Genomic DNA, 19,643 nt, shown 5'->3' on the forward strand with positions numbered 1-19,643 from the left:
AAAAATAGTATGAATTTGAAAGTTCCATCTCATTTTCCATAAGATACTTCGTTGTTGGCATATTCCACAATTGACTTAAAATCTTCATCTCCTTCCCAATGTTGTCACAATACTTTGAAATAGTGGCCAAGTTAAGTTAGAATTTGGTTTCACTTTGGTAGCAAGCTTGGGCTTACTTGGGGCATGTTGAATTAATATGAGATATTTATTTCATTAAATTGGTCAAGTTGATCGTACACGGAATTTTTTTTTTCTAAATTGAATAAAATACTAAATTGGTTGAAAATTAAAAACTGTGTGATTGTGAATCATTATCTTAGACAAATAGAATTGCTTATGTGGTTTATGGCAAACGACTTCTAGTCAATTTGATTTTTTTGACACGGATTATCAACTTGACGAACCGAATGAAATGAACTTTTCTAATCATGAAGGTGAGTCTGGAAAAAATACCCTTGTCGTGCCTTGGTCACAGCAGACCCTCTTCTTCAACCGGGGCAACCACAGCCAAATAGTTTAGTTTGGAAAAACTACTTTGTTTGTATTTTTTCTAACCCAATCAAAAGGTAGGGTGAAAAGGAAAAATTATTCAATGTCCCCGGAGCACCGTCACGTGGTGCCTCAACTTATTCAAAGTGTGTGAAGCCCACACAAAAGTGTGAGAAAATAACTTGGGGCACTTAATTTCTTCTTTTCTTGAAGCTTTCATTTATTTAAAAACAAAATTCATTTTGTTTTCATTTTTCTCGTTGCAAATTTAAAATCCAAAGAATGCAAATTTAAAATTTAGTTGACATCCCCAAATTTGGAGCCAATGTTTGAGATGCTCGATCAAGTCCCAGAAGGTATCCAACAAAACTCACGTTATCAATGGGATTACTCTCAGCCAACCTAAAATCACATACAAGTGATGATTAAAATGCATCTTTATGACAACCCAATAAAATGTAAATTTAAGATATCAAATTAGAAAATAAAATTTAGTTCTTACAACAATACTAACACAAGGGAGCTCTCACAGCTTTCTTATCAATTCGGAACAATTATTTCACAAGTTTAGTATGGAACAACATATAAATGAAGGGTAAATAATTGATTATGGTAGTATCACGAGCTTTTCAGATTGTGGTAGAAAGAACCAAAGGAAAGTGAGAAACTCGCCTCCCTGCCTCAACTGTCGAAAATGCTCATTTCTTTGACCCTTACTCACCGCGTAGCATAGCATCCTCACCCACACCCACTTCAACATTTCCCATCTCAAATCCTTCTGTTTACTCTTTAAGAGTTCGACAATAGGATGGCTTGATAAATATCGGCAAGCTGCCATTACATCTGGCGCATCTCCGATTTTGCTTTTTTCAATTAAGAAGAATTTGTCTCTGACGTAATCGTAAGATGCGGCAATAGGCAACAATGAAGAGCGCATAACAAATAGATACATCATGTAGCGTGATAGAATTCTGCACAGTTCCCTGTTTCCTTCCCACGACGAGGACGAATCAGAGAGGCCGGGCATCGTGCGTTGTTGTGATACAGTACCATCCCTGTTGTTTTGATCAGCTGCATCATGAGTATCCCATTCTATTTCCAAATTGTAGCAGACTTCTGTTGCGGTGTGCAAGCGGTGAATTTGATTTTCAAAAGAGCTGTCGAAGAATTCTTCCCAAATGGGGTCGTCTTCAATGGTTCTGATCATGATGTCCTCTTCAATTCGAGGATCAATTAAATGAATACAACACTTTGAAATCGGGTGTAACAGGAGAGAAGGGTCAATGACAGCAGTCTTGGGCACGTACTTCTTGCATCGAATTGCCCCACCATTTTACACCGGTACTCTTTTGGGAGGAAAACAAGCCATGATTTTATTTTCCTAAGCTGGATTACTAGTTCGGCTTTGTTGTTCTTAATTAGCCAAAGCATTGCCCAATCGGAAAAGAGATGCAGTGAAATGATTGCATAAATCTCCAGTGCCAGAGCTCCCACTAGAAGCACCTCAGTGATGGCAATGTCAACCTTGTGCCATTTCTCTCGACCTTCCAGTACTCGGATGACTAATCCTATCAACACAGCCACCGTACACGAGAAAGTGATGCAACGCAGAATACATCCTCGCTTCCTAAAGTTTATGGGTGCCTTTGTGTATAACAAATCGAACATGAGCCCCATTTCGACCTCTATGGCATCCCAGAACTCGCTAATGTCATCAACCTCTATACGACTTTGCAATCTGAACCCGTTATTCTCCATGTCATAATACTCTGTAAATTCCTTAAATGCCTTGACACACCTATGGGCAATACATAAACCGTGTATATAATTTTTATCCTCCAATGTGTAATTATTGCCAAGATCTGAATCACTGTCTACATTGCCAAACGGCACAATTTTCCCGAATTTATCACGGCTCACCGACAAGAGAACCCATGTTCTCTCCCCGTACTTGATAAATCCAGCCATAAACGCCGGGATTGACATAGTTGAAAACCAGGAATGTTTCCAGGATATAAGAATAACTTTAAGAGGAAAGTCCACTTTGACCCCCTGTGGTATGGGCTATGTGCGGATACACCCCCTATGGTTTAAAAATGTGCACATAACCTCCTGTGGTTTTAAAATTGTGCGGATAAACCCCCTGCCGTTATGTTTTCCGTCCATTTTAACGGACACAACTTTAAAAGACCGATATACCCTCATCATCTCCCTTGATTCATTTTCTTTTTTAAATCTAACCACACCATCTCCTATACCAAAAATTGAATCCAAACCGTTGATATTGTAGAGTTTGACGAATACTACATCTATGCCAAAATTCAAGTCAATCAAAAAATGAAAAGTTCATGGTCGAATCAATTTTGTTATGAAATTAAATTTTCCAATTTGAATTTACCACAAATTAGATCACTGGGTTATTGATACCTGATCGAGATGAATTTTTACAGAGATATTCTATTGTTTATTAAATACATTATGAACGACTCAGATTATATTCTAGAGGCGTGTGAGATACACCTTCGTTAATATGGACGGAAAACATGACGTCAGGGGGTCTATCTGCACAATTTTAAAACTACAGGAGGTTATGTGCACACTTTTAAACCATAGGGGGTATATCCGCACATGGCCCATACCACAGGGGGTCAAAGTGGACTTTCCTCTAACATAAACCGCAACGGAAAATTGAACCACTAGTCCGAAAAGGTGCCTCAACCAAAGACGATTATCTTCCATAGAGAAAGCCGTAATGGTGTCGGGGCCAAGGTGTAGTAAAAGCAAAGGTGCCCATATGACCCCCAATGTGTTGCCATTGTCATAATTGACCTCGGTATCTGAGAGCTTGCCTAGGGCAACGGTTGCTACCCAATCGGCCATTAAATAGGCTGACCAAAGAAGGATACTAATCCATATTGATGATATGTACTTTCTGCGATTGCCCAACAAGGATAGGATGATCTGGAAAGCAAGACTTAGGAGAACCAGTAACCGTAAATCCCACTCATCCCAGAGTCTCCTCACCCACACTGGAATTCGATCCATCACACACTCGTCTTCAACACATAAGTTGGAAAAAATAAAGGAAAAGAAAGTTACGCAAACAAGTTTAAGGCTCAACTTACTTAACTATATGCAACATTTCAGTTTTGTAAAGCTTAAGATCTTTAAGAATGGACAAAACAAAATTCTTGCTCCCAAACTAACTACTTTAGAGTTCTTTTTTATAACTCAAAACGACTGGGCCAGCTTACTCGCACCTTGATTGATGGAACTAATTCCACCACCCATTTGCGAAGGTGTCAACTAAGGCCGGAGCAAGGGTTGTATGGACTAGCCCCAAAAGAGTGGATAGAACCAAAAAGCATCCACAATGGCTTAACCAAAATTGGATAATCAAAAGTTGTCACATCACTTTTTGTATTAATTTTAAGGAATTGCTAAAGTAAACAAAATAGATGCCAATGATGGCATAATAAAATTTACTACATCACTTTTTCGAACTACAAGAAACTAAAAATTATGAACAAAGAAAATAAATTTTTAAGAACAGTTTTCAAACTAATAAAAACTGTTTATTAGAAATAGAAAAAAATCGAAAAAACTTTTTAAAAAACAATTTTCGAAAAGAGTTTTTTTTTTTTTAAAAAAAGAGTTTTCTTTTATGAAGAAAAACAATTTTTGAAAAAAAAGGTTTCTGAACTGTTTTTTAAAATATTTTTTTGAAAACAGTTTTCACGTATGAAATTTTGAAAAAAAGAAGTTTTTGAAACTAGAGAGAGAGAGAGAGAGAGAGAGAGAGAGAGAGAGAGAGAGAGAGAGAGAGCATTTTTGTGTGATGATGGTGTATTTAATTGAGGAGATATGGAACCATTAAATTTGATTATCGTGAAAAGGTTGCTAATTTTGGTTATCCAATAACTAAAATTTGTTTTTTTTTTTTTTAATCTTATCGAACCACTATTCCTTCTTTCTTAAACTAAAATTTGTTTAGCGGAAAGAGGTTGCTAATTTTGTTATTCCTAAGCAAACAATGCTAACATTGACAACCTTTCAGTTTAAGAGAAAGCAAATCTCTAAGTCTTTGATCTTGACCAATAGGTCTATAGTATTTTAAGGTGCCACTTTCAAAAAGAGCTATGTTAAGGTGATCACATTTAAGTACTAATTGGACATAGGTAAAACATTGGTGACCATATTTATGGATTATAATTGCTCACAGTTTGAGTTAGGGCCTTAAATGGGATTAAGAATGTCATGCAATTGATCCCACATAGCACATAAAGTGCCATCAAATGGAGCGCAAGTGCAGTTATCCTAACATGATTATTACCTATCCTGTGATTGGTCTTAAGGTAATGTATCAAATAGTACTCAACGAACCCGGCTTCTCTGCAATCAACTGCAGAGAAAATTGTGCGGTTCAATTTAAACCGTTTATCTTGATAATCAATAGTTCAGATTTGCTGAATCTCTTGCCAGCAAAAGATTCAAAACAAATCAGGACTATTAAAAACACTATCTGACACTTAAACTGGAAATTTAAAAACTTGGAACTGCAAACTAAAATGTCAATAAACTAAAACAACCGCAAGGCAAAATAATTCTCTTGCAATAATGTGAAAACCTTACCTGTAGGGTAGCCTACTAGCCTGTGATGACTTGAAACTCTGATGACTTGAAAACAATAAGACACAAGCTGCTCTACACATTGGGCCTCCCACTCGTATATATGTAGAAACAAAAATGTTTCACAGGACAGAAAAGGAAAGAGAGAACAATTCCTTGCTTGGAAATTTTAGCTGGAATATTACTTTTGGAAAGTGAAACAGGGATTAAATTACTTGCTAGAAATTAAATGGTACGGTACGTAAGAAAGATTGATGCTCTCGGAAAAGAAACCTTACCTAAACTCCTAAAGCGAATACTACTTGACAAGGTTACCTTTTGGTTTGTATTCAAGACAGACAAGTTGAAGCAAAGTATATTCTTCTAACACGCCAATATGTGCAGAAACTTTAGATGGTTTAAGAGATGTTTGGTGACTTTGTTAACGTTTTGACATGCACGTGTTAGCATAGTAGAAATATTATGGGATGTTATCACATATTTTCTTAAACATTCCAGGGCATTTATATACTAATACGTTTTGACATGTGTGGATTGTTACGTGGCCGCACCAACTCGGGCCCACGTTGGGTGCTGTTTGCGGGGCGGGGTGGGACATATTTTGTAGTATAGATTTCATATTCCAAGTATGATATCCGTATATGAAGTATTTGCAAAGGGAGAAAAGGAATTTGAAGGAAGTATAAGGCTACGTTTGTTTGGGCGTAAAATATTTTACCTATTTTTCGGCATTTGGTTGTGTAAAAAATAAGGAAAACATTTTACATGTAAAACAACCCTCACTTACCATTGCGCTTTGCAGGGACCATTGAACCAGCCCTCAACTTTCTTGCTCTAATGCTACAGTCATAAGAATCAAAAGAGTATGGATCTTTTCCAGCTTATTAACCTTTTTGGTTCCCAAAGTATTAATTTAATTCCATTTTGGTCCCCAATAAAAATAAAAAGATTGGAGACATTTAGTCCCCCAATGTTTTAAAATATGTACCAATATAGTCCCCCACCCATCATGTCGTTACAACAAATGGCAAAACAAGGGGTACTTTTATCATTTCCTCACGCCCAATCCTCTCAACCCCTGTTCGACCCAAACGGAAGAAAAACTTTACCAAATTTCAACCATATTCAACTCCCCCATTTCATAAAAGAACCCAACAGTTGTCGATTGTGTTTGGATGGGCTGAGATTCCAAAAAAAAATTCATGGACAATGCAGGTGGAAGAAGTATGAAAATTGGTCTTTTCTCTCTGATTTTTAAAAGTTTGGTTTGTTTGCATGGGTTTTAGCTTCATTTATATTGATTTTGTGGGCACCTGAGATTTCGTGTGTATAATACTATTAAATGTGTGTGGGTACTGTATAAACTATGTGAGTGCTTTATCTTTTTGAAGAATCTATGCAATGGAGAGTAAAAAAGGGTTTTTTTTTTTTTGCATTCAACCCATTATTATTATTATTATTTGCTTTTAAAGAATCTATGTAGGGGAGAGTGAAAAAGTAAATTTTTTTTTTTGGGTTTTTTTTGCTTTTAAAGAATCCGGCCATGCAGTGGAGAGTAAAAAAGGGTTTTTTTTTTTCCTTTTCCGCATTCCACCCATTGTGGCCATATGAATCTTTGGACTCAAAAGGAGGGACCCGGGGGCTCTGCTGCCCGAGGGGCACAGGAGCCCCTACCCACACTGCAAACGCTGCCGTTTTGATTAAATAAAAAATCTCAACCACCAATTTGCAATCCTATGGGGAGCCCTAATAAATAATCACACTTATGGTCAGCCCATTAGTGGTTAGGATTGCAAATTGATGGTTGAGATTTTTTATTTAGTCAAAACGGCAGCGTTTGGCAGTGTGGGCAGGGGCTCCTGTGCCCCTCGGGCAGCAGAGCCCCCGGGTCCCAAAAGGACCGGAGCAGCCGTTCTGCTTCATTAGATTAGGGTGCTCTATTTTTTTTTTAAATTTGGGAGAGAAAAGGAGAGAGAGACAGTAACAGAGAAATGGGTGGCGTCATAATATGGGTGGGTTTGGATAAAAGAAGTTTGGAGTGACTTTTTTTTTTTTAATCTTTATTCAATTTTTTTTTTGCTTTGTTAATTTTGCGTCAAACTTTTGTGACTTATTGATTTGACATCAAATTATCATAAAGGTTGGAGAGGAGGTTTTGATGTCAAATTGGAGATGTCAAAATGCCACATCAGCCTTCAAAAAAAAATTAACATCCCCAATTTGATGTCAAGGGTTGGAGATGCTCTAAAACCCAGAAACCAAAATCAGAGAACCGATAGACCAAAATCCGAGAGTACAAGTCAATCCTCTACTAATGTGTTATTGTTAGTCTGCTTGACTAAAATTTGATCTGGCTTGGCTGAGGCTATGTATCATGTAGAATACCCCTCGGTTCGTATTTGCTATCTAGGTCTAATGTTCTGTTTAGGCTCCGTTTGTTTTGACGTAAACCCATTTTCCCTTGTTTGGTTAGATAAATGACAGGTAAAACATTTTCGGGCGTAAAATGATTTATTTCCATTATAAGGCGTAAAATAACTTACGCCCCGAATTGCCGTAGGTTGTTTTTGCAAACCTCTTCGTCTCTCCACCATTCCTCGCCCTCTCTGTTTCTACTTCTTACTCTACATCTAGGAGTGGAAGTTCTATCAAAAAATTTGTCTCTATCTACAAGTGGCAGTGATGTCGCTTGATTGTAAAAATTGATATATTTTTTAATCACAACCATCTTGAGGGGAATTTCCGTTCCGGTAAATTTTTGGCTCTAAGTGTTGCACCAAACTGAGCCTTAATGCTTCTAAATAAAAACTATCAGTTTGATTTGCTCATTAAGTTAATGCTATCCTTTGTTGTTGGCATATTCCACAATAAACTTAAATTCTTTATCTCCATCCCACTGTTGTCTCAATTCTTTGAAATAGTGGCCAAGTTAGAATTTCGTTTCACTCTGGTAGCAAGCCTGGACTTACTCGTGGCTCGTTGAATTAATCTGAGGTGTTTATTTCATTAAATTGGTCAAGTTGATCGTACATGAAAAAAGATTAAATTGGTCAAAAATCAAGAATTGTGTGATTACATGGATGATTAACTTGACGAATTGAACGAAATGAACTTTTCCAATCATGAAGATGAGTCTGGAAAAAAATTACCCAAAGTTGTGCCTTGGTCCCATCAGACCCTCTTCTTCAAGTGGGGCAACCACAACTAAATAATTAAGTCTGAAAAAACTACTTTGTTTCCATTTTTCTGACCCAATCAAAAGGTAGGGAAAAAACGAAAATTATTCGATGTCCCTGGGGCACCGCCATGTGGTGCCTCAAATTATTCAAAGTGTGTGAAGCCCACACAAAAGTGTGATAAAAAATAATTTGGTTCACTTAATTTCTTCTTTTCTTGAAGCTTTCATTTATTTAGGAAACAAAATTCCTGTTGCTTTCATTTTTTGACATTCCCAGATTTAAATCTAAGGTTGAAGATGCTCGACCAAGTCTAGGCAGGGGTAATTATATATTCAATAGTGCCAGACTACCATGTGGCATGTCCATGTTGTGCTCCTAACCAATTACTTTGTGGGTATCCAACTAAACCCACATTATCCATGGGATTACTCTCTTCAATTAGGAGGCCGCCTAAAATCACATGCAAGTGATAAAGATACATTAATGACAGCCAAATAATGTGCAAAGGTAAAATATCAAATAAGAAAATAAAATGGAGGTCTAATAACAATACAGTGCTTAAACACAAGGACGGAGCTCTCACAACTTCTTATGAATTCAGGAATATAAGTGAAAAGATTGGCGAGAAAAGTGAGTAATTTTGAAGGGTAACTAATCTAATACAGTAATTTCGAGGGCCATGTCCTCTGGCGAATTCAGTGTGGAGCCGGCACGTGACCCCCGGTACTATGCTCCCTCTGCCCCTCCAGACTCATGTCTCTGCTCACCATTCGAGATTGCGGTAGAAAGAACCAAAGGAAAGTGAGAAACTCGCCTCCCTGGCTCAACTGTCGAAGATGCTCATTACTCTGACCCTTACCCGCTGCGTCCAATAGCAGCCTCACCCAAATCATTTTCAAAATATCCCATCTCTCATCCTTCTGTTTACTCCTTACCGGACCGAGAATTGTACGCGTTCCGAGCACATCTGATTCCAGGAAAAATCTGCAAGCTGCCCTCACATCTCGCAAACCTCCAATAGATAGCGAAAACATGAGCATAGCTCCTCTCACAAGATCGCCTGATGCTGTAATAGGCAGCAGCGAAGTGCGATTAAAGAGTAGATACATCATGTAGCATGATAGAGTTCTGCATAGTTCCCTGTTTTCTTCCCACGACAAGGACGAACCAGAGGGGGGTACCGTGTGTTGTTGAGATACAGTACTATCCCTGTTGTTGTTTTGATCATCAGATGCATCAGGAGGTTCCCATTCCATTTCCAAATTGTAGCAGACTTCTGTTGCAATGTGCAACATCAAAATTTTTACTTCCAAAGGTCTTTTCAAGAACTCGCTAAAAATGGGGTCTTGAACGACTGTCCAATAAAGGCTAGAGTGTTCATGATCAGAACCATTCAAACATCGACAATGATTTAAAATGGGGTGAAACAGAAGAGAAGGGACAATGACAGCACTCTTGTGTTCATACTTGTTGAGCATGCCCTTAAAGTATTCTTCTAACCACCTTTTGATCCCCAACAATGATCCAAGTATTCTTCTACCCACATTTTGAAGATCTGACTCAACACCTTGATCTGACCGAATGACCAAAGGATGCTTGACCCAATAATCAAGTAGATCGAATTGCCGCACCATTTCGCACCGTTACTGTTTTGGGAGGAAAAGCCATGATTTTATTTTCCTTAACTGGATTACTTGTTTGGCTCTATTGTGGTTAATTAGCCAAAGCATCGCCCAATCAGAAAAGAGAAACAGCGAAATGATTGCATAAATCTCCAATGCTAGAACTCCTACTAGTAGCACCTCAGTGATGACAATGTCAACCTTATGCCATTTCTCTCGATCTTCCCCAGTGAAAATAAGTCGGAGGATTAATCCTATCAACACAGTCATCGTACAAGAGAAAGTGATGCAACGCAGAATCCATCCGCCCTTCTTAAAGTTTATGGGTACCTTTGTGTATAACAAATCGAACATGAGCCCCATTTCAACCTCTATGACATTCCAGAACAAGCTAATGTCATCAAGCTCTATATTTTCCAAACTGAACCTGAAATTCCAGATGTCGTAATTCTGTGTATATCCCTTAAAATTCTTGACACATTTTTGGGCAGCACATAAAACGCGTATAGAATTTTGATCCTCCAACGTGTTATCATTGCCAAGATTTTGATCACTGCCTACATTGCCCAACGGCACAATCTCCCCGAATTTATCACGACTCACTGACATGAGAACCCATGTTCTCTCCCCATACTTGATAAATCCAGCCACTAATGCTGGGATTGACATAATTGAAAACCAAGAATGTTTCCAGGACATAAGAATAACATAAACTGAAACAGAAAGTTGAACCACTAGTCCGAGAAGGTGTCTCTTCCATAGATGAATATCTTCCAAAGAGTAGGCCGTAATTGTGTCGGGACCGCCAAGGTGTAGCAAAAGTAAAGGTGCCCATATGGCCCTCAATGCGTTGCCATTGTCATAATCGCCTTGGGCATCAGAGAGCTTGCCCAAGGCAACGGTTGCTACCCAATCGGCAATTAAATAGGCCGACCAAATAAGGACACTAATCCATGGCGACGATATGGACTTTCTGCGGTTGCCAAATAGGGTAAGGATGATCTGTAGAGAGAGACTTAGGAGAACCAATAGCCGTAGATCCCACGCATCCCAAAGTCTCCTCACCCATACTGGAATTGGATCCATCGCACACTTGTCTTCAACACATAAGTTTATCAAGTTATATATGGGAAAAAAAAAGGAGAGATACAGTATAGTAAAGCTCTAAATCTTCAAGAATGGAAAAAACAAAAGTCTAGCTCCCAAACTATTCCGTAACACCTTAAGAGGTTTTTTTTAATAATTCAGGTGTCAGGACCTGCTTATATGTACCTTGACTAATCTTAGAATTAAAACCAATTCTATCGCCCATTTGTGAGGGTTCCAATTAAAGTCAAAACAACGGGCTGTATGGATTGACCCCAAATGAGTTGATAGCACCTAAGAGCACCCACAATGGCCAAACTGAAATTGGATAACCAAAATTGTCATACTACCTTAAGGGATTGCTAAAATTAAAAATGTAGAGATGTACCATAATCAAAATTAAATAGTCAAAACTTGCTACACCATCTTTTCAAAATACAAAAAACTAAAAATTGTGAATATAGAAAACATTTTTTTATAAACATTTTTCGAACTAATAAAAACTATTTACTAGAAATAGAAAATATTTTTCACAAGCACTTTTTAGAAAACAGTTTTCGAAATGGTTTTTGAAAACAATTTTGAAATCGGTTTTTGAAACATGTTGAAATATTTTTTTTCAAAAATTCCAAAATTTGAAAAGAAAGAGGGGGGGAAGAGGGAGATGGTTTTTGTGTGCGTGAACTTGATTGAAAAGATGTGGGGTTCATTAAATTTGATTTTTGTGAAAAAGTTATTATTTTGGTTATTGACTAAGAGCATCTCCAACAGCCTTGTTGGAACCCTCACTACAAGAAAAATGAAAATTGGTGACGAAAAAGTGGTGACGAAATTTAATTTTGTCACTAAATGAGTATATTTGGCGACGAAAAAATAAATTCGTCACCGTTTTGACAACTTCCGTGACGAAATAATTTTGTCATCAAATATACCTGTTTAGCGACGAAAAAAATATTTTCGTCACCAAAAGTACCCATTTGGAGACGAAATACATTTTTCGTCACTAAAAGCTTAAAAAAAGGTGACGAAATTATTTTTTGTCGCCAAAAATAATCATTTGCTGACAAAAAAAAAATTTCGTCGCTAAATGAGTCCAATTTAGTAACGAAATATTTTTTTTGTCACCAAATGCTTAACTTTGGTGACGAAAAATACTTTCGTCACCATTTTAACGCATTTAGTGACAAAAATATATTTCGTCATCAAATGAGTACCTTTCGTGACGAAATTTATGAATTGCGCTTTGTCACTAAATGTATTTCTAACATAACTCTTTACTAAAAACTCCGATTGAGATAATTCAAATTGGGTTGGAACAATAACTCAATTGCCTACAACTTTCATGTTTATCAAAATTACTAATTTTAATGTTTAAAGGTTCAAAATTACATTTGAAATATATTTTTATGTTAAACATATATGTTATATATTAGATATTTCAAATATTTACTGAAAAGTGTGTGTGGTGCAGTTGGTTAGAGCTTGCGCGAAAATCTTAAGAGACTCGGGTTCGAAACCCAGCAAGAGCAAGAAAGAAGGATTTTTTTCCCATATGAAAATGTCTTTTGCAACGAAAATTTTCGTCACCGATGAGACTCATCAGTGACGAATTTTTTCGTTGCCAAAAGGAATAATTTATGACAAAAAATTTCGTCGTCAAAAAACACAATAAGTGAGGAAAAAAATTTCGTCACCAATTATTCACTTTTTGATGACGAAATATTTCGTCATCAAAAGACACTATAAGTGACGAAAAATAGATTTCGTCACCAGGTAGGAATCCTCGACAACCTTTAGTCGACAAATTTTTTTTCGTCACATATATTATTTGTGACGAAAAACAAGCAATTTGTGACGATATTCATTCGTCACCTAATGCAATTTTTCTTGTAGTGCCTCACCACTCCCCCTTTGCTACAATGACTCGTCACTCCCAACGAGTCACTGTAATACTCTCTCTCTCTCTCTCTCTCAAAAAAGTGTCGTCGCTGTTGGCTCCGGCGAGCTGCGGTGAAACATGAGTGGAAGTTGTGTTGTATCCAAATGAGATGGTGATTGGGGGGGGTAAGATCCGACGCTAGTGAAATCTTCGGTGAAAGCTGCGCAATCTATCTCTGACAGATTTGGGGATGTGAAGAAAAAATTAGGGTTTTGGCCTGATTGGGGAGTGAAAACTTGGTCTTTTTTTAAAAAATGTGATTGGAATAGGTTCTTTGCCTATGCAGTTGGCGATGCATTTATTTGATGCCTATCCAGCATCCATGTATCTCCCCTGTTAATTAAGGTGATCATTATTGGTTCTCTGCGAATCTGCTGTTTGTTTTTGAATGAAGTGCTAGAGTTCATTTTGAGAGGTTGTTCAGATGTTGTCTCACCCTCTTTTCATCTCCAAAGGTTTGGAGGGTTTAGGAGGGCTCAGAGGGTACTCTTTATCATTTTTGAAGCTGGTGTTTCATTTGCTGGTATATTTGGAATTTTCGTTTTGATGAGATTCACATGATGTTGAGGGGCTGCTGATTGGTGTTGCTGAATCCTCATGAAGTTCCAAAATCTGCTTGTTATTGGTTGGGAAGGATTCTTCCTACCTCGAATGGTGCTATTGCTGCTGATGCCAATTGGATTTTGCTGCTGTATTTCTTTCGGATGTGAACGGTGAACCCATTTGTTCTCCTTGAAGCATTTGCGGTTGTATTTGGATATGGTTTGGCTTTGAGCATGGCTTTTGGATGCATCCACTGATTATCCTAATGGTTCTTTCAATCTATCCTTGGATGTATTTTTTTTATCTTATGGTCTTCTCTATGATTCAAGTTTGGGAAAATTTCAGGCCGCCCCCATTTTTTGTGTTTTGTCTCATGTAAGCCCTTTATTGTATTTCATTCTTAGATATATAAGTCTTGGCGCGTTGCCGAACAATGAAACATGTGCTTGATGTTGACCCATGATGATGTGGATATACATATTATGTTATTTTTTTTTATTACAAACTTAAAAATGCTATAACTTTTATTACATATATATATATATATATATATATATATATATATTCTTTTTTTATAAAATTTATATTTTTAGGACCTACTCGATGATATCTATCAAATAAGATTCATATTGAATACGAAATTATGTATAGAATTTTTTTTTAGTAGGGTGTGAATTCTTTAAGGGGTAAGGATTGTGTAATTTTTTGGGGTGTGAATTATGTTATGGAGTGTGAAAATCTTGCATTTAGAGATGTGAATTGTGTATTTTGGATAGTGATTTGTGTAGTAGGCTGTGAATTCTGTATTTAGAGAGTGGGAACTCTTTCTTTTTGGCGGTGTGAATTCGATCTTTTTAAAGGGTGTAAATTCTGCATTTTAGAGTGTGAATTGTGTATTTTTTGGAGTGTAAAATGTATAGAAGGGGTGTAAAAATTATCCATTTAGGGGGTGTGAATTGTGTGTTTTGGCTAGTAAATTGCATAGAGGAGTGTGATTTCTGTCTTTTATGGGGTTGTGAATTGGGTCTTTTTAGAGGGTGTGAATTTGTATTATTGAGGCGTGACTTATATAGATGGGGTGTGAATTCTGCATTTTAGAGGGTGTGAATTTTGAATTTTTTGGGCGTGAATTGTTTACTGTGAGTTGTATAAACAGTGTATTTTCAGGCGTGAGTTATGTATTTTAAGAGTGTGAATTTTGCATTTGGGAGTGTGAATGCTGTCAAATTTTTTTTTTTTTTGGGGGGAAGTGAATCCTGTATTTGGGAGGGTGTGAATTCTATTTTTTGCCGTGAAAAGAAAAAGAAAAAGAAATCTATCTTTTTGGTATATGTGAATTGTGTAAAGGGGAGTGAATTATGCATTCAGTGGATTTGAATTTTGTCTTGTCGGGTGTGAATTCTACATTTGTGTGTGTAAATAACTTTTTTTATGTGTACATAATTTCACATTCAGTATGGATTTTGTTTAAAAGATATCATCGATTAGATTTCAGAAATATTTTTTTTCCAAATCGGATAAGTACAAAAAAAGTTATAATGGTTTCATGTTTTAACTAGTAATAATATATACACATTATGTAAGTATATATACTATGTGCGTATTAACACCTGGTAGTGTTATAAAGGGGTTTTATAACAGAAAATTGGGCAACAGTCCAAAAGAAGTGGCCAAATACGGCACTTAGCCCAGGTTCAGTTGTCGCAAGGTGTAGAGTCCATTAATCAAATTGTTTTGAAGTCTACGATCCTTGTATTGACAAAAATGCCCTGCAGCACGCGTCTCTCATTTGAAAAACAGACTGCGCACGGAACAGAAAGCAAACAAATTTCGACAACTCCCTGACGCAGAGGGTGTTCTGCATTTGGTAGCGGCACCGGCGACACCCAGGCCAACGAGTTCAAGTAGATGGCCGCGGAGCCACTCATCATGTCTGACGAGTTCAAGCAGATGATTATCTCCTCCGCCGCTGGCGAACAATGGCCCGAAGATGAAAATCCTCAATTCTCTGCCAAAGCTCACTAACACGGTCGAATTCACCAATAAATTCTCTGATTGCGAATTTTTTGACGGAATACTTCATCGGAGACAAAATCCAATCGTTGCCACAGTGTGGCCATGGCAAATTCTCCAATTGTTAAGTAATTTGCTTTGTTTTGTCTGTTGCTACTTGATGGCCAAGGAGGTCATGTGGTTTTCCAATCGAGGGAGACACCCAACTGTGGCTGCTCAATCGGGAAGATGTTACGGCAGTGGAGAAGACATTGTGATAGCACCAGAGGTTGTGTTGGTGGTAGGATCATTTCTTAATTGAAGATAAATGACTGGGGAGAAAAGAAGAGATGGAATTCAGAGATGAGAGTATGAGGGGAGAGAAGGGAAAAGATAGAAAGTAGAGAGAGGGAAGGGAACAAGAGATGAGACAGTTGCCACTCCTATTCAGCCGGCAAGGTTAAAGTAGTATAGTTACCACTGTAACTTTTTAGCTGGAAAAATAATTCCATCAAGAGAGATGCTAGGATACATCTCTTTGCCACAGTCCAACCACACTCCTCTCATATACATGTAGGTCTCATTTCAATGGAACCCACTTATATGTGAGAGGTGTTATTGAGGTGTGGCAAAGAGATGTGTCACTAGTATTTTAGTTCCAGCAAAGGTGTGAACCGGTCCCCATTCGGTTAACGTTGTCTGCACTTGTCTTTTAATGGAACCCACTTATATGTGAGAGAGGTGTTATTGGGGTGTGGCAAATTGATGTGTCACTAGTATTTTGATTCCAACAAAGGTGTGAACTGGTCCCCATTGGGTTAAAGTTGTCTGCACTTGTCTGCAAACGTGTCACTAGTATTTTGATATTTCTAGAAAAGAATAGATTGGCACTGATAACATTATCTATACTTTGTATTTTTTCAAAAAGATCAACAGATATGATTATCTTTGCGAATTATGTACTCTGTAAAAGCACAATAAAATCAATCGATAAAATCACAAGAAAATCAATCGATATAGTTATCTATCCAAATCTATACTCTTTATTATTTCCAAAGTATTGACAAATAAGGTTATCTATCCAAATTTACACTATCTATTTTTTTCCAGAAAGATCAATAGATAAGTTCAACTCTATGAATTCTTTATCCCAAAAAGATTGAGAAATAAGGTTATCTGTCCTAACAAACATAAGTGTTTTATTTTTTGTCGACAAGAGAAATCAAAAAAGATAAAAAATAATTTTTACCTTTTTAAAAAAAAATATCTATGAAAAGGTCTGGAGTATGCTTTTAGGACTTTTCTTTGATATTTCCAGAAAAGAATAGATTGACACTGATAACATTATCTATTATTTTATTTTGAAAATAATAAATGAATATATCATAATAGATAATATTATTTTTTATTTTGTACAAGATACAAAGAATAAATTAACACAATTAACATTATCTGAGAGTTTGGCACCTTTTTTGTAGTTTGTTTTTAAATTTTATTATCGTAATAAAATCAACAGATATGGTTATCAGTTCAAATTATACTCTATATTGTTTCAAAAAGACCAACAAATATGATTATCTTTGCTAATTATGTACTCTGTATGATCACAATAAAATCAATCGATATGGTTATCTATCGAAATCTATACTCTTTATTATCCCCAAAAGACTGACAAATAATGTTATCTATCCAAATTCATATTATCTATTTTTTTCAGAAAGACCAATAAATAAGGTCAACTCTGCGAATTCTGTATTTTGTATAATCGTAATAAAATTAACAGATTTAGTTATCTATTCAAATCTATACTCTTTATCCCAAAAAGATTGACACATAAGGTTATCTGTCCTAGCGAACATATGTGTTTCATTTTTTACGGTTGCCTAAAAGAAAAAATAATAATGTAAGCTTACTATAAATGTAAAATATACAAAAAATATAGGAACAAAAAGAAACATGGCAACCAAAAGATATACAGTAGTTTTTTTTTTTTTTTTTCTGTGTGAAAAACTAAATTGCATTAATTGGGAAATCATAGTAAATTGAATTATATGGTAAAAGGGTTGTGGTGGTTGTACCATAGTAAGCTCTAAAAAGTTATTGTACTTCCCAAGAGAACTTTGTCCTCTTTCCACTTCCTGCCATCCACCCTTGTTCTCTGTGCTCTTTTGCGGAAGACCTCACAGTCAATCTTTGGAAGACAAAAGGCCATTGCTCACTTTCATTTCTCAAAACTATAGAGTATAAGAATCATCCATGGTGGTTCTAAAAAATGTCCGAATTTGAGAACTTCTGAAGTGAAGCCGGCCGGCCAACTTCAGCCCAAGCCGTTTGGCTCTAAAGAAGAAGATGAGCCACCCCACATGACGGCGTTTCGCCGCCGGCGATTGCGGAACAACTTCATCTCCCATAAAAGGCTCCGGCGACTCCTTCTCAGTCCTCATCTCCGGCATCCAGAATCGCCTCACCTCGCCACCGACACTATATATCCACCGTTGCCACCTCTTCTCTGGTCCGTAGAAATCAACAGATCTCTGCCTCTCTCTAGCCTGGGTTTATTTTAATATTTGGGCGTGTTTTATGAGTTAAGGGTGTTTTTGGAAAACCAGTGACAGAAGTCCTGGAGCCAGTACAGAAACTATAGATGTCCTTATTGCATTATAAGTCCATATACTATGGACTCCTGGCCAAAGCTCTCGTTTTATAATTGTGAAGAGAGAGAAAAGATGATTAGAAGATATTATTTGGTGATTTTGCAATATATTTCCAATCACTTATTAAATGCCACATGTCAATTGTCCATAAAATAACTAACAGAAAGTCAAGAGTCCCACAACATTAACCAATTATATATATATGTTGTACACCACAATGCAATGTTCCCTTTGCATTGAATAATTTTCTTAATGTTAATCTAAGGAGAGCTCGTGTGATTTAGGAAAAGGGCCTATGAAGGATGCACATGTTTGGGAGTGGGCCTAAACGGGTACAATCACACAAAAAGGGACCGGTTTGGAAGAGCCCCTTCAAGTTTTCCTTATATTTGAAGTTTGGTTTTTTCGATGTACCCTTTTGTCGATTTAATAAAATTCTATTGCTGATAAAAGTAAAAATAAAAAACAATTGAACCTAGCTAAACGTACACTTTGATATTGTAAAGACAACTCTATACCTCTAAAACATTTTAGATATTCATCCGAACATATAATTACAAAAGACAGTCATGGAACCCAACAATTAATACAAGCTAGAATAGAAAAAGATACATGTAGAAAAATATCAGAAATTATCAAAGATAAATGTAGAAAGGTTGTTACCTGAATTCGATGATATGCGTTGAAAGTTTTATGTTCAATTGAAGTATTGGTGATACCTATATAAACATAGAAAACTTTCAAATTAAAACTAATCAAACCATGCAGTACTCCAAAATTTACAAACTAAAAACATAACATAGCATAACATAATATGCTACTCTTGTGCATCCAAATAAGTGAACATTATACATTCTCCACTAACCATGATTTTGAAAGCATAAAGGGAAAAAATTTGTGTGTGTGTGTGTGTGTGTGTGTGTGAGAGAGAGAGAGAGAGAGAGAGAGAGAGAGAGAGAGAGAGAGAGAGAGAGAGCGAGCTCCTTAAAACATAATTAAGTCTGGACAGGGCTTGTTGCATACTTTCTAGGTTCTTTGATGGATACAAATTCTCCCATATGGAGTACGTACATGTTTTAATATTTACTTGCAATATTTCCAATCGTTAGGAACAAAAAGGTGCTAAGAGATTATCATTGGGGGAGTAGTAATAATTATATATCTAGTTTGAATAAATATATTTGGTACGGCATTACATCAATCGTCTATACGTGGTCCTCATAACTTGATCACACTGTCCTTATGTTAAACCCCCAGGAGCTGATCATTTGTGGTAGTCCAATATCGGTTTCATTCAAAAGGCAAGGCTTTTCTCAAAGGTATGACCGAGGTTTGAGTTTTATTCATGCTTCCCTCTGCGCTATCACTCCCCACAAAATGTAAAAACTAGCACAAAAACTGGAAATTTAAGACCTTACCCGTAAAACGATCGTAAGGAAAAATAATTCTCTTGTAAGAATGTAAGACCTTACCCGTAATGTAGCTACTAGCCGGCCTGTGATGACTTGAA

General features: G+C 36.7%; 3 protein-coding genes across 3 annotated transcripts in view; all 3 read right to left on the reverse strand.

Annotated features, from left to right (window-relative positions):
• Positions 1–946: 946 nt before the first annotated feature.
• On the reverse strand, positions 947–2,475 carry LOC131327872 (uncharacterized). The gene is made up of 3 exons (XM_058360997.1): positions 1,885–2,475; positions 1,540–1,798; positions 947–1,479 (listed from the first exon to the last, which is right to left on the reverse strand). Exons 1-3 carry the CDS (start codon positions 2,473–2,475, stop codon positions 1,097–1,099), a joined length of 1,233 nt encoding a protein of 410 aa, XP_058216980.1. The 3' UTR covers positions 947–1,096.
• A 7,250-nt stretch (positions 2,476–9,725) lies between these two features.
• Positions 9,726–19,643, reverse strand: part of LOC131326664 (uncharacterized) — a 37,180-nt gene continuing 27,262 nt past the window's right edge. The window contains exon 2 of the mRNA XM_058359519.1: positions 9,726–9,800. The gene's annotated coding sequence lies outside the window, so the exon portion shown is untranslated. The remainder of the gene's footprint in view (positions 9,801–19,643) is intronic.
• LOC131327874 (uncharacterized) lies at positions 9,941–11,005 on the reverse strand. The gene has a single exon (XM_058360998.1). The coding sequence runs from the start codon at positions 11,003–11,005 to the stop codon at positions 9,941–9,943; it is 1,065 nt and encodes a 354-aa protein (XP_058216981.1).

Source organism: Rhododendron vialii, chromosome 5a (assembly GCF_030253575.1).
Source record: "Rhododendron vialii isolate Sample 1 chromosome 5a, ASM3025357v1".
Taxonomy (NCBI): domain Eukaryota; kingdom Viridiplantae; phylum Streptophyta; class Magnoliopsida; order Ericales; family Ericaceae; genus Rhododendron; species Rhododendron vialii.